This window comes from Exophiala aquamarina (assembly GCF_000709125.1).
Source record: "Exophiala aquamarina CBS 119918 chromosome Unknown aczIA-supercont1.11, whole genome shotgun sequence".
NCBI lineage: Eukaryota > Fungi > Ascomycota > Eurotiomycetes > Chaetothyriales > Herpotrichiellaceae > Exophiala > Exophiala aquamarina.
In genome coordinates, this window is record NW_013550577.1 from 60,413 (window position 1) to 86,669 (window position 26,257).

General features: G+C 50.3%; 7 protein-coding genes across 7 annotated transcripts; 4 read left to right on the forward strand and 3 right to left on the reverse strand.

Moving 5' to 3' along the window:
* Nucleotides 1-155: 155 nt before the first annotated feature.
* On the reverse strand, nucleotides 156-2,741 carry A1O9_09720 (uncharacterized protein; the record flags this gene model as incomplete). Its single annotated transcript, XM_013401061.1, has 1 exon — nucleotides 156-2,741. The coding sequence occupies one exon, from the start codon at nucleotides 2,739-2,741 to the stop codon at nucleotides 156-158; it is 2,586 nt and encodes an 861-aa protein (XP_013256515.1).
* A 1,987-nt stretch (nucleotides 2,742-4,728) lies between these two features.
* A1O9_09721 (3-oxoacyl-[acyl-carrier protein] reductase) lies at nucleotides 4,729-5,676 on the forward strand (the record flags this gene model as incomplete). Its single annotated transcript, XM_013401062.1, has 1 exon — nucleotides 4,729-5,676. The coding sequence occupies one exon, from the start codon at nucleotides 4,729-4,731 to the stop codon at nucleotides 5,674-5,676; it is 948 nt and encodes a 315-aa protein (XP_013256516.1).
* Nucleotides 5,677-5,696: 20 nt separating this feature from the next.
* On the reverse strand, nucleotides 5,697-6,934 carry A1O9_09722 (uncharacterized protein; the record flags this gene model as incomplete). Its single annotated transcript, XM_013401063.1, has 3 exons — nucleotides 5,697-6,402; nucleotides 6,453-6,833; nucleotides 6,885-6,934. 3 exons carry the CDS (start codon nucleotides 6,932-6,934, stop codon nucleotides 5,697-5,699), a joined length of 1,137 nt encoding a protein of 378 aa, XP_013256517.1.
* Nucleotides 6,935-10,003: 3,069 nt separating this feature from the next.
* A1O9_09723 (uncharacterized protein) lies at nucleotides 10,004-12,884 on the forward strand (the record flags this gene model as incomplete). The annotated part of the gene is made up of 2 exons (XM_013401064.1): nucleotides 10,004-10,399; nucleotides 10,536-12,884. 2 exons carry the CDS (start codon nucleotides 10,004-10,006, stop codon nucleotides 12,882-12,884), a joined length of 2,745 nt encoding a protein of 914 aa, XP_013256518.1.
* A 1,459-nt stretch (nucleotides 12,885-14,343) lies between these two features.
* A1O9_09724 (uncharacterized protein) lies at nucleotides 14,344-15,471 on the forward strand (the record flags this gene model as incomplete). The annotated part of the gene is made up of 1 exon (XM_013401065.1): nucleotides 14,344-15,471. The coding sequence occupies one exon, from the start codon at nucleotides 14,344-14,346 to the stop codon at nucleotides 15,469-15,471; it is 1,128 nt and encodes a 375-aa protein (XP_013256519.1).
* A 392-nt stretch (nucleotides 15,472-15,863) lies between these two features.
* A1O9_09725 (VPS15 protein kinase) lies at nucleotides 15,864-20,867 on the reverse strand (the record flags this gene model as incomplete). The annotated part of the gene is made up of 1 exon (XM_013401066.1): nucleotides 15,864-20,867. The coding sequence occupies one exon, from the start codon at nucleotides 20,865-20,867 to the stop codon at nucleotides 15,864-15,866; it is 5,004 nt and encodes a 1,667-aa protein (XP_013256520.1).
* Nucleotides 20,868-21,885: 1,018 nt separating this feature from the next.
* A1O9_09726 (uncharacterized protein) lies at nucleotides 21,886-25,118 on the forward strand (the record flags this gene model as incomplete). Its single annotated transcript, XM_013401067.1, has 3 exons — nucleotides 21,886-24,307; nucleotides 24,368-24,668; nucleotides 24,728-25,118. The coding sequence occupies 3 exons, from the start codon at nucleotides 21,886-21,888 to the stop codon at nucleotides 25,116-25,118; spliced, it is 3,114 nt and encodes a 1,037-aa protein (XP_013256521.1).
* Between the last annotated feature and the right edge of the window lie 1,139 nt (nucleotides 25,119-26,257).

Here is a 26,257-nt window from a genome sequence, read left to right on the forward strand (position 1 = left end):
CCAATGTTGACGTATCAATGACTCTGTCTCTGGATCCTTCGAACATAAGTTGGTGTGGTGGATTGTTTGGCTATTTATGACTCATTCTATATTCGGGTGAGGATGCCGTTCCTTCCCTCCATTACCAAGATTCGGGTTGTAGCCCCATGAATATCTTACCGGGCGCCATCATTCGCCAGCAGACCGGATGCCAAGGCCTCCAGGTCTTCCAATGTTTGTGGTTGTTCCACTGCACGATCCGCACGGTGTTTATGCTTCTTCTTCGCTGTCTTCTGTCTTGATTGCTGATCGCCATCACCTTCCGATGAAGATGGATCCTCAAACCATTTCTTTTGTCGTTTTGCCTTGGGAGGCGGTGTTCCTACCTCATCGCTCTCATAAGCTCTCGAGGTAGTGATTTCTTCATCTTCATCATATGGGGCTAGGGTCGCCAATGGACCACCGACCTCGTCATCTTCTTCGTTGGCTAGCATTGCCCTCTCTCTCTCTCTCCTTCGATCTTTCTTCTCTCGTTTCTTCTCCCTCGCAACTTCCTTGTCAACAACATCCATCTTCCTCGCCCTGTCGCGCTCGCGCTCCAGGAAGCGGGCTTTCTCCTCCTCGACACCAGACTTGCCTTGGTTTGTGAATGTTGCTTCATCCCGATACGCGCGGTGGTTTTGCGGCGTATCCGAGTCCGAGTCGAAAGTCATGTGCGTGCCGTGTCCTTTGTACTTGAGAAGTTTCTTCTTGGATTGTAGTAACTTTTCGCGGCGGTGTGAGTCGATTGTTAAAGGTTCAGCCGAGGGATTGGTTGAGAGTTGTAAAGTCTTGGGTTTGGGCTGCTTTTCACTCCTGCTCCTGGCCTGCCCAGAATCACCATTTCCTGGTCCTAGCTCATGCTCTGAATCTGTTGCCGCTGAAGAGGTTGGGTCTTCTTGTTGATCGAGGTCCGAGTCTCCGGCTTCGAACCGCCGCTTCACGGAAAGGAAATCGTGGTCAGAATCTGCATCAGCTGCATGATCACGCACCAGCCTTGACTTGCCAGCCCAGTCGTCATTGTCGTTATCTATTAGTTTCGTGTAGTGATCCGCCAGAACGTCCTGATTACGACGGTCAAACATCCGATCATATTTCGTGCGCACAGTCTTTTGTTTATCCCTCGAGCCTTTCTTGCCAATGGTGGCGTCACTGTCATCTTCACTGCTACTACCAAGTGCTGCGACGAGGGCTCGGGGGGCATTCTTCCGAGCCTTCGCATCTTCACCTTTGACAAACCTGACTCTAGGTGCACCAGGCAAACCCAGACTTGCAGCAAACTGCTCAAGGTCAAGTTTCTTCAGACTAAACGTCTCTTTGTCTTTCTGGATGTGCACACTTCGCACATAGCTGACGAATGCTTTTTGTCCAAGGTATTTCAACTCGGGATCCTTGAAACACATGTTCTGCAATTGATTCCGAACCGTGTTTTGCATTTTCTTCTGGCGCACATGGATCTTCTCCAAGGTAACTTTCTTCTTGCCCAACGCGTCCAACATTCCCTTTTCTTCACTGGGGTCAAGAAACATCACGGCATGACCCTCGTGCTCAAAGCGCGCAGTGCGTCCCACACGGTGGATGTAGGTATCGGCGTCTTCTGGTGCATCGACTTGCACTACCCAGTCGACAGCGGGAAAATCCAAACCTCGAGCTGCAACATCGGTCGAAAAGAGGCAGGCGTACTTGCTGTTCGAAAACTTCGTGGTGATGTCCAGGCGGGCTGTTTGCTTTTGGCGGCCATGTAGATGGAGCAGTGAGATACCTGGTTGGAGGTGACGGAAGGACTCGTAAACGAAGCGGACTTGCTTGCCGCTGCTGAAAAAAACCAGTATCTTCTTCTTGACATTGGCTCTGATAAAAGACCATAGGGTATCGAGTTTTTCTGGCAGGGGCGAGACAATGTAGTTTTGTTGTAGACTTGAGGGTGTTGCACTATCGGCAGCCTCGTGAACGGAAACAAACTCGGGTTCCTTCAGACTCAGCCTGGCCAGATCTGAGACCTTCTTCGTCTGGGTAGCACTGAAAAGAAGAGTCTGTCGTTCCGATGGGAGATGCTCCACGAGAGCGTCTATCGTCTGCTGAAATCCCATATCCAGAATCCTGTCAGCCTCGTCCAGAACCAGCATCTGTAAATTGCCGATCTCTAGCTCTGCGGTCTGGTCCATATGCTGAAGCATTCTACCGGGGGTGGCAACTAAGATGTTCATGCGACCCAGCCGTTCTTTCTCTTCCTGCAAGCTCTTGCCTCCAATGACCAGTCCTGCGGAGAACGTGTGATTCCGACCAATCTTGCGCAAGACATCGAATATCTGGATCGCCAGTTCCCGAGTTGGTGAAAGGATAAGTGCGCCGAGCCCATCATATTCTGTCCATCTCTTCCTGTACAGGTTCTCAAGAACGGGTACTAAAAAGGCAAGTGTCTTGCCAGAGCCTGTCTTGGCTGCGCCGAGGATATCTGAGCCTTTCAGTGCTAACGGAATCGTTCGCGATTGGATAGTGGTAAGGGACTTAAAGTGGGAAGCCTCTAATCCATCTGCTGTTGCTCGCGAGAGTGGCAGATCTGAGAAACTCTCAGGCGGCGCAGAAGATTTGGGGTCGAGGTCGTCAACTCTTTGGGATAGTGCGTCCAGATCTTCTTCTTGTCGCTTTCTCTTGAGAGCTCGCGGCTGCTGGGATGCCCTGTTGAACTTGGGCCTTCCATTATGACCTCCTCGTGGCCCCATCTTTTAGTGTTGGTCGCGAAGGGACGTTAAGTATGAACTTTTGACTTCTCCAACTGTAGAAAGATGAAAAGAAATCTTTCCGTACTGCCCTTATCGATACGGATTTAGCGCAGCCTTGCGGCCAAAGGCTTCTTGGCAAGGCTAGCTTAGTCTTAAACGTAAATTATGTATTCTTAAGTAAAGGCAAATATAAAGAACTATAGTAGAGTCTAATAGGAAGGAACATATAGACATAGTTAAGTTATTTTACTATACTACCTTATGCTTAGGAGTAATTAATCCCCTGGTGCCTATTAAAGTTGCGCCTACTTTACGAGTTAAGCTAGTTACCTTAGGAATCTTTGCCTCTAGGATGTATTAGTGTCGCTCATAGAGTTATTCTATTACTAGATTAGATCTGTCACGGGTTGAACCCGTACAATGCCCTAGGGGTGCTCCCTAGGGCGAGCAACGCCCCTACGTGACTTCCCTCTATCGATTATCCCTTAGGTAAACTATACGATCCACTATAGGAGAGAGGAGAGAATATCTCCTTCTCTCGTACGGTAGATAGATCTTTCTTTTTCTTTCTTTCTTTCTTTAGCTTTAGAATCCTCGTTAAACGGTAGTTAGGTTAATTGAAGAACTCCTAGCAAAACCCTCATAAGATCCTACTATCTAGCTAGCTTCTATATAAGATTTACTATAGGTTAAGACTCGGTAAGCAGGACTAAAATTGCTAAGTATATACTTAGTATTGTACTAGAAGGACAATATTCTATTAAATTAGGTTCGATCCTCTCTCCAGCCATCCCAAGATCCAATAAAGCAAAAACTCAAACCCCTTCGAGCCCGCCACCGGATCGGGTTCGAAGGTGATTTGAGAAAATCCCCGCAAGGGAATTTTTTTGTCAGTTACAGGGGGAGGGGAGCGGTGGTCCCAAACGAGCTCAGAGAAACCTCCTAGCTTAGTTCAATGGATGTAGTCCAGTGGAGAGAAGACAAGAGGAATTGTTTGGGGGGAGAGAGAGATTTGAGAGAAGGTTTACCACTGGGCCATTGGACCAGTGGGAAGGAGCTTCTCTGAGATCGTTTGGGGGGCCCATTTCGGTAAGGGAATCTCGGTGACGTGGATATTTAAAGGTTTAATTGTTCAATCATGTGATGAGAGTGACTTTCTCCTTTAGGCTCGCTCGTGAAGCCCGAAGAGCTGGTAAGAGACTTGACTTACTGCGTACTACCGAACCATCAGGGTGGTCATTTTGAGAGGAGTCTTCACCAGCACCCCTTCCTCGCTCATACTAGATGGTGGTCTCCACCTTGCTGAGAATCTAGCTGTCGCTTCTTACCAACGCACTGATTCATTGTACCAAAGCCACCAAGGCTGTCGTGGTGGCAGTGAGCACTCCATCAACAAATATTTCCCTCCCTGCCTTGGCTGCACAGCGGTAGGTGACCTTTCGTCAACGACAGCCTCGGATATCAATGAATAAATAAAGGGTGACAGCAATGCGCTTCTCAACATACCACATGTCGAGCAGAACGCCTCTCCCAAAACTCGACAGCTACCATTGGAGAAGCCCAAAGAACTACATGATTGCAAATTTTAGCAAAACCAGATGTCGTTTGATATGCGCAATGCTCCGCCGTTTTCACCCCAACGAGTAACCCAAAGGGAGGCGGATTATCTTAGTCAGCCCGCAGCAACCTCTCCGAATGGGGTTGATGAACCTCGGTAAAATGCTTCAACTGGGAGAATGCACCCAGCATACAGAATCGGGGTGAGCGACATCCTGCTTTGTCCTCTGGCAATTGAACGGCTAAGAGAGCAGGCCTGATCTACATTTTCACTGCATACTGTTCTTCTTATACTGCTCTTCCTTCCACAGAGATCAAGTAGGACAATCACCTCCAACGACCTCTCCACTCTCTATTACTCCACCTGTACCTTCCTCCCAACTGCCACCCACTTCTCGCTCACCCCTCCGCCTCTGTGAGACAAGAAAAGATGACAGCAGCACCGAAACGCCGCCTCGCGGCTCTCTCCGAACAACTCACCAACGGCATCCCCAGCACGGGGACATTCGAAAACATCCCCCGAATCCGCTCCGTGGCACCCAGCCCCTCCGCCGGACAACGGGTTCAGGGAAAAGTCGTGATCGTGACGGGCGCCAACAGCCCAATTGGTATCGGCCGGGCCTCCGCACACCAGTACGCGCAGAATGGGGCCAAAGCGGTGTACATCTGCGACTTCGACACAACGTACCTCGAAACGCACAAGCGGGAGCTCGCCGAACTCTACCCGGCCACGAAAATCCACGCGGTCAAGGTCGACGTTGGTGAGGAGTCAGAAGTCAAGGCGGTGGTCGACGACGCGCTCGCAACGTACGGAAGACTGGACATCATGTTCGCGAACGCGGGGATCGTGGGAGTGCCAAACACGTTTGAGCATATTTCGCCCGAGGCGTTTATGCGGACGATGCGAGTGAACGCGCTGGGCGTGTTTCTGTGCTTCAAGCATGCGGCGCTCGCGATGCAGAAGACCAGCGAGGAGAAGAAATACCCCGGCGGCAGCATTCTGGGAACGGCCTCGGTTGCAGGGCTCAGGTCGAATGCTGGAGGCACAGATTATAGTGCCAGCAAAGCGGCCGTGGTCTCCTGTGCGCAGACGATGGCATATCAGCTTGCTGGCACGGGAATTCGCGTGAATGCGTTGTGCCCGGGAGTCATTGAGACGGGCATGACGAAGCCGATGTTCGATGCGGCACGGTCAAGAGGGACGGAAAGGAAAATAGGGCAATTGAACCCGCTCCAGAGAGGAGCGGTGGCAGATGAAGTAGCTAGGGTTGCACTGTTCCTGGGCAGTGACGAGTCAAGCTATGTAAATGGTCAAGCATGGGCTGTGTGTGGTGGACTCAGCGCTGGCCATCCCTTTGTTCCTGGCAAGATAGCATAAAGGTGTCCAGAATACTGCATTCAACCCACGAGATCCTTTTGGAGTACTTCGAGAACCTGGTTTTCGTCTACCCCTCCCAGATCATTCGAGCCCTCTAAAGCGGAGGTGTCCTTGGATACAAACTTTGGCAGCTCTATCGGTATCTCTGATCCGTGCATCTCGTTGTACTTTTCCTCCGCAATATAAGGCTTTGATAGGTGGTCGGGACTTTCATCTCTGATATGGATGGTGGGAAATTCCAACAGAGTCTTGTCTCGAAGGGTATCCTGAATAGATGAGAGTGGCGATATGGGAATCAGACACTTGAAGTTAGAAGGGGTATTAGGTCGATGAAGATAAAAGTGAAGATCCTGCACCAGGGTAGTGAGATCGATAGCTTGAGATGTTTCTGCATTGTCAGAGAATCGCTCTTGTGAGCCATGGCTTGGTTTCTGAGCCTGGGCATTGGCTGCATCGTCGAGGGTATTTCCTTGATTATTCTCTTCCTTGGGCGGAAAAGGTTGGGCCTCCCCGGTCAAATCCCTCTTCTTGGCTGGAGTAACAGAATTTATGGTTGGGGCAGAAGCTGTTTCAGAAATGCTTCGTTTTCGCTTTTTGCGGTTAATGGCCCTCCGGCCCCAAAGACTCACGAAGGCTTCGGCAATAGTCTTAGAACCGGGGATATTCTGCAATCGTTTTTCGCCATCATAGCATAGCCATTCAATGGTCCACATGATACATTTATGCCTAGGGGAGGTCAGGGTAAAGATCTGCAAGGAGAGAAACAAGAGACGTACTGTCCAGCCCAGTGGGAGGTGTTCTGCTTGCTGCGCGAAAGCCCTTGAGGAGCCTTGATTATGCAAATTCTCCTCTCTTCCACCTCCTGGTCAAACTTTGATTTGACATCTTGAGAGCGTCCTTTGAGACCACTTGGGGTCAAATCAATACCTCTGTCTAGGACCAGGTCATCGGCTTTGGACAGGGATCTCTCGATGGAGGAGATGAAATTGAAATCTTGGTCAATTGAGGAGGCTGAGGCTAGCTCAGTTCGCGGGCGATAGGCGGCGGGATTTCTGATGCCTGAACATTGAGCCCAGGTCTTGTGGCGTTGGACGCAAGGGAGAGAACATGTATGTATGCCGCATCTTGGGCAGGTGTATTTGATGGGGTTCGCATGGCTGGTATTGTGTCAGTCCAATGTGCGGAGAGATGGAGGATCAGTCAACTACCAAATAGTGCAGAGGTCAGTGAGTGGAGTATCGCCTCCAGTGCCTTGCATAGCGAACTCCGAGATCAAGGTCTAGCCGGAGTCCATGTGGGATGCGTCTGTCAAAAGATGCTGCATGGCGTTCCCGCGTTCATGTTTCAACACTGCCGGTAAAGGAAAGGGAAACGCGACGAGTTTTTTGGGCTCTTCGTGTTACCAGATTGGATCAGTCGGGAATTCGCAGGTCAGGTGCAGGCTGCAGGGCAAGACGGCAAGAGGGAAAGGTGGGGTCGAGGAAAAGTCCGTCTGCAACTCTGACTGGCAGCTGCCTCGATAACAAGCGATAAGAGGCGAGGTGCACGGAGAAGATGGGAGTGGGCCAAATCTTGCATATGCAGTCAGCCAGTGCATCCCAAATGCAAGAGCGACACAATCTGGCAGAAGCCAAACACACGTACTCCTACAAACAGGTCGCGCGCTTATCACTGACTTTCGCTTGATGTGGGGATTTTACGTGTTCTGCATTTCCACGCGTTCTTTTCCGGCTTCAAAGTTCGTGTCATTGACGCGCCTAGGACTTGACAGCAGCGTTCGCCATCTATTTTTGAGGCGCATCATCCTGCATCCACGTGTCTTTTGTACGTACAAGTCTACGTACAAGCCTCCGTACGAGGAAGGAGGAAGAACCTTGTCACGGAGTGCTATGTGCGCGACTTTTTGTTGTTGACTGACCGCTGCTTCACCACGGAGGACGGGGTACTACTTGACGCAAGATGCATCCTTGTGTCACCTGATCATGCAGTCTCGGGAGGAGGAGCAGTCCACCCCGTGTGTGTTGCAGCTGTTCGCCTATTCTGCTTGTTCCGTGATGATAGTCACTGCCTTGGATGTTCATCACAGTGTTCGGAGTACGTGGTAAGAGTTATCCTACGGCTCCCGATACGGGGTTACGGAGTAGAAGGTATTGGATTTCAAAGAGAGGTTCAACTACTCGGTAAAGGCCTGCAAGCTGGAAGAACTGCAACAAAAAGTCTGATCGGCACAACCTGCTCAAAGGTGGTTGTGAAACTCACCACGCACCATAGCTGTGTTCTAGATCACCGCGAAGGTGGCATTCGCCTTGCCCAAGCTTCGATCCTTCCGGAAGCTCCGTCTGCAACAGTTCTGCGACTCATGCCGTATTCGTGTTTCGTTCGGGCTATCTCGTACATACAGTACGTCTTCCATCATGATCAGGTGCAACGTGAAGCACCTAATTACTGACCGGGAAAAGGCTGCGCAAGACAGACTTCTGATAATAGAGTGGCTACGGGCCAATCGAAAGCCAATCTTCGATTTCTACACATGGTTCCAACTAGTCTTCTGCATCAGGGACAGAAGCTTTTCTAGGATTAATGGCCGACACGCAATAGTCACGAAAGCCATGATGATGAAAAGTGGCTGCCCTGGCGACGATTTGTGATCCAAGATTCCCCAGTGTAAGATAGATGAGGGTAACGGCCACCTTCACCAACTGTCAACCGCCAAAGCCACACGAGAGTCATCACACACATAGCCGAAGGTGCAGACGGTCCTTGAGCCCGAATATGTTGTTCCCAGATAAGTTGGGTGTCTCACCAAGGATGGAAGCGAGGGTGTCGCTCATACAGTAGAAAAGCCGCCCAAGACGGGGAAGGTGACAGGTGACCCCTGAAGGATGCAGGCCATCATTTAAGCCACCAACAGCTGAGGGACCGTTTGACATTGTTGGACTTGGGTCTGATTTAGGCCTGCGGAGTCGTGGGTAGTAGTACTCCGTACGAGCAGTCTTCCGGTTTGGAGGAGATCGACAGGAACAGCTTACTCGGAAAATCTACGAGTAAGGTCCTGAACTCCTCGCCGAGGAGGTGGCACTTTGGGGAGGAGGGCAGTGGGTGTGGCAAGCCCTGAGAGAGCGATCAAACAAGCACTAGAGTTACTAGTAGCGAGTGGGTTAGGGATCCCTGGCGCCCCTAAGACCCCTGCTAGCCAAATTGAGAGGGTCTGCCCGGGGAATTCTGCCGGCCTCTTCAGGAAAGGAACCAGGAAAGGAGGGGCCATGAACAAGGGCATCCAGGAACCAAACAGTGGGCATGGGCCACTTGAGTTTCAAGCGGGAGTTAAGCGGGAGTGCCTCTGAAGCCATTTGGGCGGGCCAGCTGTTTAACAGTACTAGCAGCGTCCTAAGGGGGTCGTAGTGCCTCGTGCTCTCCTGGCCAGTCTCTCGGTCCCCTGTCCAGGCCCTCAACCTATGCCTAGGGAGGAGTTATAGCTGTCTGCTAACATCAACCTCGAAGCTGCACCACCACCACCACCTCCTCCTCCATTTGGGCTCATTATTGAATTTCTGGACGCACTGAGAGTCAACTTGATATGCGGATGGTCACTCATCGTCCCAACTGACAATCTGACAGCTCAGCCTCTGGACAATTGCTGTGGTCAACTCTTTGACAGCACTCCAACACGCCTAGTCCAACCCAAAGTCCGTGCCGTGTTCAATGCAAGCCACCTTGATGAGGGAACCCCTGCAAGCCTCTTTTGACTAGACTAACAGGGGCGTGTCTGTGGCCACTTAATGCCCCTGTTGGTTTGAACCTCCGGCAGGCTTGGCCTGACCCGAGTTGGGACCAAGAGCGACGCTATGCCCGCTATGCCCGCTACTCTCTCGCTTCCACCGCAACCCCCCGTGGCCAGAGTAGGTCCCTCTAGTCCTCTATCAAACCAACTCCTGAATCTTGCAACAATCTCCTGCTTCAACTCGGGTACTACTGTTTATTCTCGTCCCATCCCCTCCCATCTCTAGCTGTCCCGCTCCAGTCTCTCATCCTCTCCTTCCCTTTCCTCCCCACACCGTCCCTGGCAGCGACCTACACCAGACGGCCATCAACTGAGTGGCCGTGACAGCTGCAACAAAGCTAGCTGCCTTGAACTGTGATATATCTAGAACGACATTTCAAGGACGCGGTGGCGGCCACAGCCTAGTCCCGCCATTCGACCCGTCGAGAGTAACGACGTATTGCACAGACGACAGTGCAAAGCCTGCCTATCTGACATATTTGACTACCGCTTCCCGTACGCTGAGACCTCTTCCTGCACCCTCTCCTGACTCGAGGTCAAAGCAATATGGGTCCATCACTCAGAGGTCACACCTCCATGACCTCAATGGCACCACGACCTCAAACGCGTGATACGAATCGACCGGCGACGAGAGAACAGGTGGACAATGCTATGATCCCAAGTAGGACCTCCTCTCTACATTCGAGAATCACCCAACCCCTACCTTCAACTCTTGCAAAGTCAAACAACCGACCAACTCCGAAAACCCTCACTCATGCCTATATGGTATGTGGTGTTGGAAGGGAGCCTTCGCAATGGGTCAAAGCGCCCCCACCGTCCCACGGCAAGATCCAGCATATGAAAGGAGCTGTTGGCCAATTCTGGCTCCCTGAAATTCTGGGCAGCAGTCCCCGTTTGGAAACCGACAATGAAATTGCACGAGCATTGCACAGCGCCATGAGGGTGAGATTGGCCCCGACAACATCTTAATGGACAAAGTTACTGATTGATTCTGCAGGCTTGTTTCCCTCATGATGTGGAAATTTGCACTGGTCGAAGTCAACCCCATTGCGTCCACCACTCATTTGTCCTCCAACAGGACTCCCAGCATACACTTTATGGCATTGCCCTCAGAGTCTGGTCGAGGGCTGATGAGAAGAGAGCAGAGACAATTCGAGATTTGCGACGAAAAACGGAGCCAGATTACCGTGATATTGCCGACGAAACCTACTGGATTCCATACTGCTTAAGCTTCCTGTCCCGATATCCCTTGTACAATCTACTCGGTGATTATCTGCGAGGCATGTGGATTCATTGGAACAAGGCCACCAACCTCTTCCATGCCGAGGAGGTTTCCAGAATTCTCAGCTTCCCAGCACCACGTCTCAATGATTTGGTTCGAATCGACATGAAGGATTATGCGCTGTGCTACCAGTTTCCATCATCACCAACTGGTTTCCAGAACTTTGCCATGTGGCCATTGTTCAACTGCCTGACCATTCCCAACATTGTGGGGTTGATTGAAGCAGCTGTATCGCCAACTCGTCGTATCATTTTGACCAGTCACCATCCGGCAATGCTGACCATTGCTGCTGAGACCATTCGATTCTGTGTTCGAGTCTACGAGTGGAGTGGCTTATACGTGCCAGTGGTTCATGCTCGTAATGTCAGCGAGATGGTTCAGGAGCCCGGCCCATATATTCTTGGTATTACAACTGAATGCAGATCTCTTTTCCAGCCTCCGAAGGATGCACTTCTGGTTGACCTAGATCGCAATCTGGTCATCACAGATCATCCACCCAATATTCTAACTGCTGGTCAGCGAACAAAGATGATCAATCGTCTGACTCAAGCCCTCAACAGCGATGTCGACATCAGCGGTGTTCCCCAACATCTCAAATCTGCCTACGGTGGTGGCAAGCTGATCCCAGCTGGTCAGATTATCGTTCTCCGTGGCGAAGTTGAGAGCATTCAAGATCCTTCGTGGTGGAATCAAGATTCTATCATGGCCGTGATGGATCATGTATGCGAAAAGCTCGGTCGCAACACAGGTGTCAAGGCATTGTTTGGAGGTGCCACCAAGAAGCCTTTGATGACCAAGATCTCTATGAGACACATGAATGAGATCGTTCGTGAGCGCAATCAATATTCACGAGACGCCCTAGAAGCATGGCAAGATTTCATCAATCTCAAGGGCCGCATGGACACCGAACTTGCCAAAGTTGCCAAGCGAAACAACTACTTGGAGCAAGAAGTCGAGACATGGAAATTACAATTCCAGAAATTCCAAGCCTTTGTCGAATCCCTCAACAAGGAATTGGCTGAACTTCGTGTCAAGATCGAATCCCACAAGAGAGAGAACCGTAGACTCACCGGTCTCATCGATCAACAGAAGGATGACGCCGCTCGACTTACACTCCGTCTTTCTGGTACCGAGAGACAACGTGACAATGCTCTTGAGGCACTTGTCCTACAACAAGGTATCGCTGAAGATCTTGAGAAGGAACGTTCTCGCAACCGAAAGGAGATTGCTGCTATGCAACACGCCAACCAAACACTTCAGCGACAGCGAGACGAAGCTCAAAGAGTAGTCCTGCATCTTCGCTCTCTTATCACTGGTCAAACCCACCACATGGAGCACATCGTGCGCTCCATCGGATCTGCATCCGAATTGGCTGAATACATCCATGAAGGTTATGATGAGGACGATGGTGAGGAAGACGAAGGAATTGAAGAACACAATCGCCTGAGGAATGTGACGTCCCGATCTGCGAAGCGCGCGTCGCGAGCAGGCTCGGTCGATGGTCAAGATGTGACTCCGTCGATGGAAAGTCAACTCCTGGCAACAACCAAGCGAGCTAGTAAACGCTATTCACAACTCAGCATGTCTGACGTTGCAGATCGTCACCTTCGTGACAAGACGGACGCAATTGCAGACATCATCCGAAATATCAGCGAGCAGTGCGCCGCTGCCGTTGAAGGCCTCCAGCTTGCCAATGAAGCTGCTGAAATCGAAGATGAAGATGCAGGTGACGTCGAAGCCGAGGAGACTGGTATCTCACCATCAACAAACCATACACGTGAAGACAGTGGCAACCTGTCTCCCATAGAAAACCTCACCACTGACTCTCGCACTGGCACTGGGCATTTGACCCCTCAGAGTGAACGAAGTTCCATCCCCCCTACACCAGATCTAGTTCACCAGAGATCTAGCACCGCCTTGAGCATGGCGAGCACCGCACCGACCAACTACACGGCACGCGAATCACTGAACCACAACACTCGTGGTGACAGAACCAAGATCGTCGAGGATGAGGATGCAGATGGTGCCCATGCGAGCGCAAGCACTCATGGTACAGCCCTTGCGAAGGGTGAACTTGAGGACAACCTCAAGCAGCCACCACCAGGCAGAGGTGCTGTGCTTAGTCGAGTGATGGAAACATCATAACCGACTACCAGCTCGCCCTCGGGATATACCTGAGCTAGGTGTATCGAAATTTTCTCACTTACGGACTGAAACGGAACCATCATTACGGAAATTGGGACTCGCAGGGAGCTCAGGCGTTTGGACAGCTATCATCAAATCTCGTTGATGGGTGGCTATGGAGTGTCTCCCTTCCTGAGGACGATGATATCCCCCATGTTGTCTGGAAGGTCACAACATTTGCTTTTATTTTGTTGTTTTTCAAATCCCCACCTGTTTATTGATAATCGGCTTCTCGTTAAAGAGCCACCATTGATCTTATTGATCTTTCTCAACCATGTGCTTGGTCATATATTATGGAGGGACTTTTTCCTTGTCAATATTTTGCTTCGCAACAAATTTCACAAGGGTTCGAAACAGGTAGCAAGCTGAGCTGAACTAACCGTTTGTTCAAGAAAACCAAAAAGGAATACCAAGTTATGTATGCTTGTGTCGTTGTTTGAGCGGCTAGGGCCCTCCTCCGCTCTCAGAGAGCTAGCTCACTAGAATATAAGACAGACAGATGCGACTGAAAATCTTTGCCAGAGGAGAGAAAGTCATGGATTAGATACAAGTCTTTGAACGCGATCCTCTTTTACTGTTCAGGTACGGAGTGCTATATTCACTACGGTACCCCCTATCCTGGTTGAAATCCGCGCTGTCCAGTGTGCAGCTGCTTTTCCAATTGTCATCCCCTTTCATCACACTGAAGACACAACCCACTAAGTTGGGTAGTTAATTATGTAATCCCCAGAATGACCAATTTGAATTCGGTCATACACACACGCAATTGTCCACCTGACTTGATCACACACCCTGCCTACAGTACGTACCTGAACGACCCACTACGTAGTTAGTGGTGACCAAGGCCAAAGCCTCAACTTGAAGAAAAAGGTAGCTTGTCTGTTTCCCTCTTAGTCTGGTAATCACATATATTACTACGTGCGGAGAATGAATCCCACGTCGATCACCTCGGCCTCGGGGCATTCGCGCCTCGTGATTACGATGAGACTAATCATCCCTAATTAGACAAACTAACATGTAGCTGGGTACCCCTTCGGGAAATAAATAAATCCAATTCCATTCGGCACCGTGGATTGCATGAATCTCACTCGCTCAATCTGGTCTGGTTGATTGGTCAAGTCTTGCACTGAAGTAGTTAGTCTAGTCTTGCCAGGGAACTTGGCAATATCTGTTTGTTCATTCCTGCATTCTCATACCACCTTGGCCTGAACTCGGAGGGGGAGGGCTTTCTTTCAACAAAAAGAAAACGACATCGTCGTGCTCCTATTGCACAGATATCTCACTGGAACCAAATCCAAAGAGGTTGAAGAGCAGTCAGGGTCAAGCCCAGCATATCGCTGACACAAGGCGAATAATACTTGAGCACTGTTCCAAGGTACCGCCTGGGGATTAAGTGGTAGTAGCTACCATATCCTCTATCATGGCTTCGCCACATCAAGCACAACAACAGAACCTCCCCCACGGCGATGAAAAGGTCTGCCTGATCGGGCTCGGCGCGATCGGGATCTCGTTCCTGGCGCTGCACCTGACATACACATCGGCGCAGCTATCCGTGTACGACCCACGGCCGGATCTAGAGTCGCACCTCTCGTCCATCCTGCCGCTCTACCTGCCGCAAGGTCCGACGTCCCCAGGACTGTCCGTGGCGGAGCTTCGCTCTCAAGGGCGACTGCGGATCTGCAGCACGCTGGACGACGCGCTCGTGGGCGCGACGATCGTACAGGAGCAAGGTCCCGAGAACGAGGCGTTCAAGCGGTGGACGTGGCGGAGCGTGCTCCCCAAGGTCGCGGCGAGTTGTAGGCTGTGGAGCTCCACGAGCGGGATTTCCGCGAGCAGGCAGCTTGCTGGTCTGGAGGACGGTGGGCATGCGGGCGAGGAGACGCTGGAAAGCGATCTGGCGACTAGCGCCCGCGAACGACTCCTCGTCGTGCACCCGTTCAACCCGCCGCACATCATGCCGCTGGTGGAACTCGTCCCGTCGCCGTCCACGCTTGCGGCCGAGGTGGCGTTCGCGACGGAATACTTCCTCTCGCTGCGCAGCGGCCACCGTCCGATCACGATCCACAAGGAGACCAAGGGCTTCGTCGCCAACCGGCTGAGCTTCATCCTGCTCCGCGAAGCGTGCCACTTGGTCAATCAAGGTGTCGTGTCCGTGGCGGAGCTGGATGAGATCATGCGCGCGAGCCTGGGCCCGCGATGGGCGGTCAAGGGCGTCTTTGAGATGTATGGTTTCGGTGGCGGGACCAGGGGCATGGCTGGATTTTTGGACACCATTGGTGGGAGTATTGGGGAGGTTTGGGATGATGCTGGGGGGTTGGAGTTTAGGGATAATGATCAGGCTGAGGATAACGGGATGGGATGGAAGGACGTCGTGATCGCGCAGACGGATGAGGCCTATGGGTTGCCTACCGCCCCAGGGATTAGGAGGAGAGATGAGGGTTTGAGGGCCGTGGTGAAGTGTCAGAGGGAGATTGATGCTGCGGTGGCGGGGGAAGAGAAGGGGGGAGGGAGAGAGAGTGAGAGAGCGGGAGAGAGGGATAAGGCTTAGTTGAGAGAATGCCTTGTGAGGTGAGGGTTGGTGAGGCTTGAGAAGGGATGTCTATCAATGCTCTAGAGCCTCCCGGCTAATTGTCCATGGGCGTAGGAAGAGTATATGTGGGAACAGTCCTGTGGTGGCACATAGAAAGATTGATTATATTCCAGAAAAAAGGCCTGATTTAGCGCTGGCTATGGGTACTCAGGATGATCAAGTTCTTGCTGTCGCAGTCTTGCAGACTAGTACTAATCCACGGCTACACCCGATTCTTCTTCGACTTCAACTTAATTCGAGCACCGCACAGCACATATCCGTCCATCCGCGCCCTCCCATTTTGTTATTTTCCTTACTCGAACAATAAAGAGACTTGACTCGACTATCGCCTCTTGCCACCCGACTCCGAATCAATGAAAGATGAACACATTACCACCGCGATCCACACTGACAATGCAACCGTAGGGTTTCCTCAACACGATCACATCTGTAATGGCGTCGAGATGTGTGCGTATGGCGTGCTGTTGGCTGGCGCTGATGATGGTGTTTCGCGGCGGTTTCGACACTGGATTTGTATGCGCAACTCGGGAGCTCTGCTTCGTGCTGGCACTACCTCCAGAAGGAGTTGTTGCTGATGGTGTAGTTCGTCCAGATTGGGCAGCATTGGGACTCGATTGGCCTGAATGATCCCGACGCGAGGATCTCTTCGGCGTGCCTCTTGCGCTGCCACCGCTTCCTAGAGGAGGTGCTGAATCTTCGACGAACTTCTCGTCTACTAGTGTAATTTGCGCTCCAGCATTGAGAGACAATGGATGAGTTACTTCATAGATAGGCTTGATGGTCTTACCCTCGTCGGTGTACGTCATGGGTCCGGAGATGATGAAGCTGTTTTCTGGATGTGCAATATCCCAATACCGAAGACCACGGTCGGCACCACCGGTGATCAAGAGTGCCGATTTGTTCGGGTTTTCGGGCTGCGACGAGTTTTGGAGATAATCGTGTAGGATATACATGGCAGGAATTGAGAGTGATTCGGACAATGCGAGTGACGGTGTGGCTGACATGGTCTTATCTGGTGATTTGCTAGAGACGTCTTTTGAGATCGATTGTGGGGAGTCGTTGAGTTTCGAATCTTCGCCAACGTCTCGAGATAATCGAGCCAATATCTTTTCACCAGCTTCGTCATCTGGAGAGTATGTCTCGTAAGGACGAGGCATAGCTTGGGCAGCAAACGTGCTGGTTCGCAACACTTCGCGACAAACTAGCTTTTCGATATCCCAAACAGTAATCTCACCACCTGCGCTCACCATTACCCATCGTCCGTGGCCTTTCGTGGGGTGAATAAGAATTCGATCAATCCGGCCGCTCGTTTGGATCCCAATGCTGCGAAGCCGGAGTTTGAACCTCAAGTCCCATAGATCAAGAATTCCATGGCTCGTACCCAGCAATAGCCAGTGATGTTTCTTGTCTACACAGAACGTAGTTGGTGTCCCGTGTGAGACTGGGTTGGTCATAGTATGGATGATTTCCATATTCTTCAGATCAATCGCAAGGATGCGGCATTTGTTGGTTGCTGCGAGCAAGATTGATTGTGAAGTCGCAGTTCGGTAGTGATGTAGCCAAATTGCATACTCTGGTTCTTGGACAAAGTCTTGGGGCGTCAAGTCTTCCTCAGCCGACCTATTGAAGGGTATTTGAAAGTCGCGGACGAGTGAAGGCTTGCCGTATCTCGAACTTTCCCCGCCTTCCACACTCTTATATTCAATTCTGATAGCATGAATGCTTCCGTCGTCTGCCCCGCTTAGAAATGTGTGGGTGCCTTCAACAAAGCACAAGCTTTTGACCTTCGCACCATCTGCATGTTTATGGGTGTGTCTTGACCGAGGTGTGACATTCTTTTCCAGCCTAATGGTGTCCCAGACCTTGCAAGTACCATCGTTAGAGGCAGTGACGAAGAAAGCATGATCTGGAGCAGCACAGACTCGGTTGATAGAAGAAGTGTGCTCCCGGAAAATGGTAAGTAGTTGGCCTGTAGGTCGCCATGGTTCTGTTGAGAATTTAAGCTCTTGTTGAGCTGTCTTGCTGCTATTCTGCTGTATGACGTCTGTAGCTCTCTTGATCGGAGTTCGAGTGTCTGCGAAAGGGCGTGCTTGACCAAAGTCGAGCAAGTCCACGGGGAAGTTCTCCATGAAATGATTGTCCAGTAGTCTCAAAACATTGACGTCGTTACCAGTGTAAGAATGATTCAACTCAAACATCGGTGTCTTTCTTACAGGACCCGGAGATGCTGACCTTGATTTCTCTGCCATGTTTGCTGATATGGTCAATGTTGATGGGCCTGCTGTGGCTTTGCGATGAATGGGTCCGTCAACTTTTCCAAAGACATTTTCGGATGTGGTAGAAATTTCAGCATCTGCCTTGGCTGAATTTGCACGCCCCAATAAATTGATACCGCTGTTTCGATGCTTTAGTTCAAGTGTGGGATTGCGACGGAACGACAAGTTAGCGCTGTTGGGCGAGTTGCCGTTAATAGAAAGGCTAGGCCTTGAAGATTGCCCACCAGATGCATGCTCAATATTGACAGTGGGTGTGCCGTCCACTTTGTGGGAGGTGGCTGCCTGAGCACGAATGTCAATAGCTTTCGAGGACACTGGTGGCGTTGCTGTGCCACTTGCTGTAGTAGTTTCTGAAGGGGATGGCCTCCTAGACGGTTGCTCGTCAATATTAGATGATGCATCAAGCAGAGCGTCTGCTAGACTATGTCGCTCATCTTGTCTCGATCTCTGTTCGAGTTTTCTTGGTCGATTGCTCATCTCTCGGATGGCATCCCGCTGGTCGAAGAAAATATTTTGTGGTGTAACATCGATTTGATTAAGAGAAATGATATTGTTTAGCATGCGATATTTCCCCTCAAGGTCTTCGTTGCTTTTATGTTTCGACACCTTGAAAAGATACTCGCGGAGTGCGATAAGCTTGATTTCATCATCTGCACCCAACCCTAGATTTCGAAGGCTCTCCAAGGAGGTCTGGTCATCTCTGTCTTTTTGTGAAGCCTTTACTCGTGTTGAAAGTCGGTTCGTCAAAGCTGTAGGGTTCTGAGGATGGCCTGGATCTGACAGGGTGAAAGCACCATCATGGCTAGCAGCAGTCCAGAAGAGACTGTTGCTCTTTCGTGACGCCCAATTCAATGCTGCATCAAACACGGTTTTGGTCAGAGGTCGTTTCAAAGTATCCAAAATTCGGTCTTCTGTCAATGTTGTGATTCTCGTCTTCATGAAGGGATCGATAATAGGCAGAATGATGCAGTTCTGATCCGCTTTTGAGATGTACTTGCAGGATAGGACAATGAATTGCGCAGAACTTTCACGAATCCAAGAACTAGGGTGGATTAAGAATCGTGCAGCCATGCCAATCAACTCCCAAGTTATCGACTTTTGAAAGAGGCCTAGATCAGCCATACGTGCAAGTGACCGCCAAACCTTCTCAACCACGAATATTTCTGGGTCAGTCAATGAACCAACCATTACAGGCAGAATAAATTGTTCCAGGCTTGAGGTGCCGACATAAGTTGCAATACCGACAAGAGCTTCAAAGAAGGAGCATCTGAGAATCCAATCTTTGTCATTCAAGTAGGTGTTCAGATGAGTGAGTATCACGTCACTCGACTTTGCGCTTCCAAAAAAAATGCATAATCGTGATACCGAGCCCAACAACGCTCTTCTGACAGAAGGCTCAGGATCTGTGATGAGAGCAACAGTTGCCTCTTCAAAGTGTGGGACCAATTCAGCGCGGGCAACATCGTAAAGTCCATGATAAGACGTCTCTGGAGCCCATTCTTCAGCGCGTAGTGCAGGTAATCGACCATCCGCACGAATTGCATGGATCATGTCGAGAATCCGAGATGATGACAGCGCTAGAGATGCCAGGCAAGATGCATATGCTGATCGAACCAGGACGCTTGGTGTATTATTCGGTGTTAGAACAAATTGGCGTAGCTTTGGAAAGACGTATTCTGGGAATACATATGCATTGATGGGCGTGATGGTCTGCACCATCTCAAAGATCGATGTCAGCGCATATATAGCCGCAGTCTTGACAACATCGGAGGGGTCTGAGAGAAGGCCGACAATGTAAGGAAGAATTCGGTCAAGTTTGGCTTCATCTGGAAGTCGCTCAGCGAACGCGACAAGCAAATCACATGCTTTTAGTCTAGCGGAGGCTTTCGCTGTATTTCTCAAGCTCGAGACAACAAGGGTGAGAAAAAGTAGGCTTCCATCATACAAAGCTGGATTTGCATCTGGAGATTTGACCCGATTGCTGGATCGCAAGGCCAAAGGGGATTTTGAAGCTGGTTGACTGGGGCTGGGACCGTAGCCAAGAAAGAAGGAGATCTTGTCGAAATCATAATAAACTCGATCGATCTTTTCATCAGACTCGGTCAAACGCGAGGCGTCCAACCCAACAGGCTTAGAAGCGGTTGCTGGTCGTGTAAGATCCAACATGTACTGGTGCAAAAAGCTGTAGAAGTACTCCGGGAAGATCTTGTTTCTGTAAAAGGACAAGTGCTGCTCTGCACTGTACCGCTTCTCTGGGTCTAATTCAATCATATTGAGTATCATTGCTCGAATTTCGGGATCTTCGATTTTGTTCAGGTGTGTATGCTCCGGGCTGTAGTCTCCAGATCGATATTTGAATATCTGGCTTAGTGAGAAGATGGGTCCTTCGAGGAATATCTCAGCGATCGAGCATCCGACACTAAATATGTCCATTGCCCAGTTCAAGTCGCCCTGCAGGTCTCCTATGCTGGTTGTGGTGAAGCGTTCTGGGGCAATGTAGCACGTCCTCCGCGCAGAAGTATCAAAGTAGAAGGAAAAATCTGCCGGATTGTCCTCTGGGAGATTGGTTGGCTTGAAGGACGAAGAGAAATCTGTCAAGAACAGCCAATTCCACGAGGTAACAAGAATGTTCTCGGTCTTGATGTCTCCGTGATAGATATTACGTGCATGACAGTCACGCACGGCACAGAGGAGCTGGAAAGCTAGCCATTTCTTTTCAATGTCCTCGAGAAATGGCCTCGTACTCAAGCGATCATATACGGAGCTGAACATGTACTGGCGAACAAGAAAGCCGGCACTACCGACCTCGACGATTTTCTGGTATGCGAGTGCATTTGGAATGTCTGCAATGATGCTCCGTTCTTCCAATATTTGACGAACATATTCGTGTACTTCAAAGGAAGAGTAAGGTTTCATAACAGCCTTGACAAAGACAAAACCATCTCGACTCCTTGCCCTGATGCTTTTCATGAAGCGGGCCGAAGCTAGGGTCTTCTCATGAACAAGATCCGCAAGCTCTGGTGCGTCGATGCTGGCAGACGCTGCTGAAAGCATTGTCATGGAATAGCCTTGACCCATGGTGAAGGGAGGAGATGGTTCCAACCAAGTATGATTGTTAGAGTTTGAGGGCTAGGCGGCTCGAACAAAGAAAGGCTCTCTCAGCCCCATAGTTTTTTCAATTACCGCGGAGATAGAGGCGATAGAGATTTCATGGTTGTTCGCAGAATGGAATATCAGATGGGGAAGGCGTGATGTGACGAGGGACGCGCCCGCGCCCAGACTATGTCAGCGGGTGAATATGCAGAACAGCAATGAATCAATGGCGCCTTGCGAGGATAGCTGCCATTTACAAGTGCCAACTCAAGGCTAGAGAGTAGACCAAGAGAAGTAGTTGTGTCGAGTAGGTTGAGATCTTAGGATCGGTATCAAGTCCAGGATTGTGGTTGGCATGGCATGGGTGCCCGACAGGCTGCCGTGTGGTTTCAGGTGACCGTCATTTGGGTCATTTGATCTACTTCTGGATAAAGTGTTAATCCGGTGCCGACGCCAAGGCTTTAAAGGCTGCCAGTGGGAAATGAAATGCGAAATGCAACCCATTGGATCCCACGTCTCCACCATACGGAGAAGATTATTCTAGAGGAGCCACCAGACATTCCGAAGCCTGTGCTGGCTCCTCTGTCACTCACTGACAAACCCCTGTACCCCCTGTTACCCCTGCCCGTTTTGCAACGTGGACCGTCTTCGATTGTCGTCATATCACACGAGCATCTACTAGTCTGTCTTCCCTTCGAGAGATGCCCAACACAATTCGCATCCGTTCGAAATACAGTCAGATCAATTGCGTTGTTCACCCTCTTTACCAGACACCCTGTGACACATCATCTACAGAGATCTCTTATTCACAGCCCGACCCTTCGCCAGACGAAGACGAAGACGTTGAATGCTATACAGGGACCGGGACCGGACTGGTGACGAATGACGTCTGACTCGGAAACAATCTTCGCCCACAAACCATCGAAAGTGTTTCTTGTGCCAATATGCGGGTGGTGATTGCACCATCGGCACAAAACATTTCTATGAAAAGACGATGTTGACAATGTCTGATCATGGCAGCAATCAATCGAGGCGTTCCTCATCCCAGAACTCCCACGCCTCCAATGAGATCAAAAAACCAAAGACTCTTCGTGGAGTGCCCAAACGACATGGCTCCAAGACATCTACCAAATCAAACGAACTCGAAGATCCTGCCCTGACCTCCTTCCCATCCTTTACGCCCGAAGCAGACATCAAGTCGTCGAGAAGTGGTCAAGAGGTGGCAGCCAAACCAGCAAGAACAATCTCTCAGAAAGCGAGAGATAGGAAGTTGACTCTTGCCGGGTTGACAAATGCATCACCCTCCTTCAACAAACAGAACGCCCTGTTTGATGATTCACCGCGTTCTTCCCTGGACATTCCGGGATCCCTGCATCTGGGAAGTGATGAACACATTGAGCGACTCATAGCCCGAACAGGTGCAGTTAAATTGGTTCGTCAATATGCTGCTGATCTAGCGCAGCGCGATGCAGAGATATCAGCTCTGCGGGTGCGAGCAGATAACCGAGAACGAGAATTGAAGAAACTGCTACGAGAAGTGAATGTATCGACATCAGATGTCGAAAGGCGCCTCCTTCGGCTTGAACAAAGTCCAGAAGTCTCAATCTTCGTCAAATCAAGTCCAGCTACTACAGACCGTGTGGTTTCAGCTACATCTCTTGATGGCATGATGAGTGAAGCGATGGCACACGGTCTTGTAACCGATAGCCCCGTTGAAGGCTTTCCCATTCTCGACACAAGCGCCGGATTACCAGGCTCGAAACCCGAAACACAAAGCAATCGGAGCAGGACAGGGTCACAAGAAATAAATCAGCTAAAGGGGAGCGGAACAGCAAGCCGAGCAAACAGTATTCTTAGTGAGAGCAGCCAAGACATGGACGCTACTATCCGGCCTCGCGGTTCTGCGTCAACTTCAAACAAGTCTGCATCACTCCAGAACATGTTTCAGGCCCCTTCGCAGTCCTCGTCGAGCTACTTTATTGGTGGCAAACCAGGGAGAAAGGTGAAGCTTGGCGACGAGGCTAGTGTTCGGTCGAATCAATCTGGGAGGTCTTTTGCTTCTTGGACCCAAATATTCAGCGGAAGATCTCAAAATGCCAGATCTCGGGCATCTTCATTGGGACAAGATGCCGTTCCACCAGCCGCAGCAGCAAATGAAATCGAAGCAACCCCAAGCGGACTATCCAAAACTCGAACAAATCCATCGTTGGTGCCAAATAAGTCTACCCAGTCGCTCCCAGCTGCTGCAAACCAAAAGGGTCGACCGGGTACCAAAAGATCTACTACGACGAGCAGGCTTTCCGCCAGCCCAAATCACGTAAGAAAAGAATCGAATGCTAGTAGTCTGCCACCGACCGTCGAATTGGACTCGATGATCGAGAGCTCACAGTTGCCGCCCACCATGACAACCAACAACATCGACAACTATGGGCTATTAACCGATCGTTTCGGTTTTATCTATGATCAGAAACGCAAAAGACAAACTTTGCAAATGCGACAGCACAAAAAGAACAAGATGAGTGGAGCCGAAACTATTGCAAGCTTCCGCGACGGCGAAAGCCCGCAAACGGAAGCACTGCTGCTAGTGGAAAGGCCACTAACCCCTGCATCCATCGATGAAGAAGCTCCCAAGAAGTCCTGGCAAGATTATCTTAAAGTATCTTCAACATTAAACCCTGGACGACCTAAAGAACTCTTATCACATACTCCATCTGCTGGAGCTGTCGTGACAGTCAGTACCTTCGATGCAGAAGGCACAATCACTCCTCCACGTCATCGAGAAATTTCTGTTTCTATATCAGCCTCGAAAGCTCTACCGTCGCTAAGTGGAGTTACAGAGCCGCAGTCATCTACTGTGAATGCCACTTCAGGTGACTTTACACCTGATTCAGACACTGACAACCCAAGTGACTCCGGGCCCGCAAGGTTGTTGCTTGAACAACTGACGGAATTACATGATTCGCTTCAGGCGGAGCGAGATGTACGATGGAATGACTTCTTGCGTCGTGTTCGAGCTGAGAGGGCAAACAACACTGATCGAGCCGCCAATAATACACCGGAAGCAGAAATAATTAACGGAGAGCTGATTGGAATCGCATCGTTAGGGCGATCCACCAAGACAAAGAACAAGTATTTGCATTTCAAATCACTCGTTTTAGCAGGAATTCCAGTATCTCTTCGACCTAAGATCTGGGCTGAGTGCTCTGGCGCCACAGGGTTGCGAAATCCAGGATATTACGAAGATCTTGTTGTGCGCTCTCAGGACGGGTCTGACGTTGATCCAGATATTGCAAATCAGATCAAAGCAGATGTTCGTCGCACCTTGACTGACAATGTCTTCTTCCGTCAAGGACCCGGCGTTCAGAGGCTTGAGGAACTACTACGGGCCTATTCATTGCACAACCCTCGAATTGGCTATTGTCAAGGTAAGGAGCTTCTTAGCTGCAGAATGGTATGCAGATTGCTGACTGTGGTTTCCACAACAGGAATGAATCTGATTACGGCCTCTCTGCTGTTGATTTGTGCCACAGCAGAAGACTGCTTTTGGCTTCTGGTCGCCATAATCGATGTGATTCTTCCTAGCCAATATTTCAGTTCGACCTTGCTGGTTGCGAGAGCCGATCAAGTTGTTCTTCGGCAATATGTTTCTGAAGTACTACCAAGATTGAGCGCAAAGCTTGAAGAGCTCGGCGTTGAACTGGAAGCTTGCACCTTTCACTGGTTCTTGTCTCTGTATGCCGGCGTTTTGACCGGCGGTGAGGCGCTCTATCGTGTTTGGGACGTGATGTAAGTGATATCTTCTGATCTTTCTCCGTCGATTCGTCTGACCCTCTTGTTATCTTCAGTCTTTGTCTGAACAGCTCTGACGCTACTCCATTCACCCTCAATACAACACGAAACCTCACCGTCGACATGTCCGCCCTCAGCATTGGCAGCGCACCGGCCACACCAGTAACGCCCAGTATGCCAAACAGGGAGCGCGAGGATGATGAGCATGACGGCACTAGCTCACCTTTCCTATTCCAGCTCGCCTTGGCGCTTCTGAAGCTTAATGAGAATGCCATACTGGCACTTACGTCGGCAGCCCAAGTATATACCTATATCAATCATAACATGACCAATCATGCTATTAGTATCGATCAACTTGTTCAAGCGAGCGAAGCGCTCCGAACAAGTGTTAAAAGGAACGAGGTGCTCGAGAAACGCAGAGCAGCGATCAAGGAACTTGGTGTTTAGACGGAAGAACCCCCAACCCCAAAGTGACTTTTGGGCAGAACCCGTGACTAGTTGGTGGGAAGGTGCTTTTGATGTGCTGATAGGATAAACCTTAGTGCGAGACAACAGTGATGAGGACTTTGGACTGTGAATGTCACACGGGCCCTTTCCCTCGACCCTACTACATGATTTGACAATACTCAATCACAAAACATCGAACCCGAAAAAAAAAGGGGGATAATCAGGATCTTCAGGAGTTATCCATTGAACCACAGCTAGCGAAAAGGAAGCCGGCGGAACCAGCCCGGCAGAAGAAGAAGATGAGATGGGTAGGAAAGGGGATGAGATGAGATGGATATTGGAGTTCGGAATTCGGCACATTTCCGGGGAGGGAAAAGTACGACTAAAGCTCCTCGCTGGCGCCAGGTAGGACGCCAACGACCTTGTTGGAACCGACCCAAACTGCCCTGCTGGAGGTGGCATGGCATGGCGATTGAACATTCCTTCATCAAGTCAAGGTTGTTTCCTATCGTTGCTGCGTTGGCTCCAACTACAGCTCCAACTACCACACGTGCACCTTTTCATTTTTTCTCTTCCCTTTTCAGTTTTTATATCTACATACATACATAGCCGCTGGCGTCTTTCCCTGTTTGTGTTTTAGTTTACGATACCCGCCCCCCCGGCACACCCTCCAAGCTTAAGAATCGAACTATCAATGAATACGATGACAGACTAAAATTGAACAAAGTTGAGGCTGAAATTGAGAATTGAAGCTGGATTTTCCCCCCCGTTTTAAACAGAAAATCCTATCGTTGAAAGATTCGAGAGTGATGCATACCTGTCATATCTAATCATCTCAAATAAGCAGCCTGGCATGAACATCAACACGGTCGTAGATCCGATTTTGGGCGCTTTCTTGCGCCCCAAACGAACAAAGGTTGCATGTACCCTCTCCCTCTACTCTCTCTCTCGCGCGGATGCGGCGAAATGATAGACCAAGCCACAGGCGCGTTTCCTATCCACTGAACAGGTTGGAGACGAGGACAAACGGGCAGGCTCTGCACCTTTCCTCAGCCGGTCGGACGGAACAAGCAGCCAAACTAAGGTGTCAGTGTCAGTATTAGCTCGACCCGGGCGCACGCACCTGGGTTGGGGGGGGG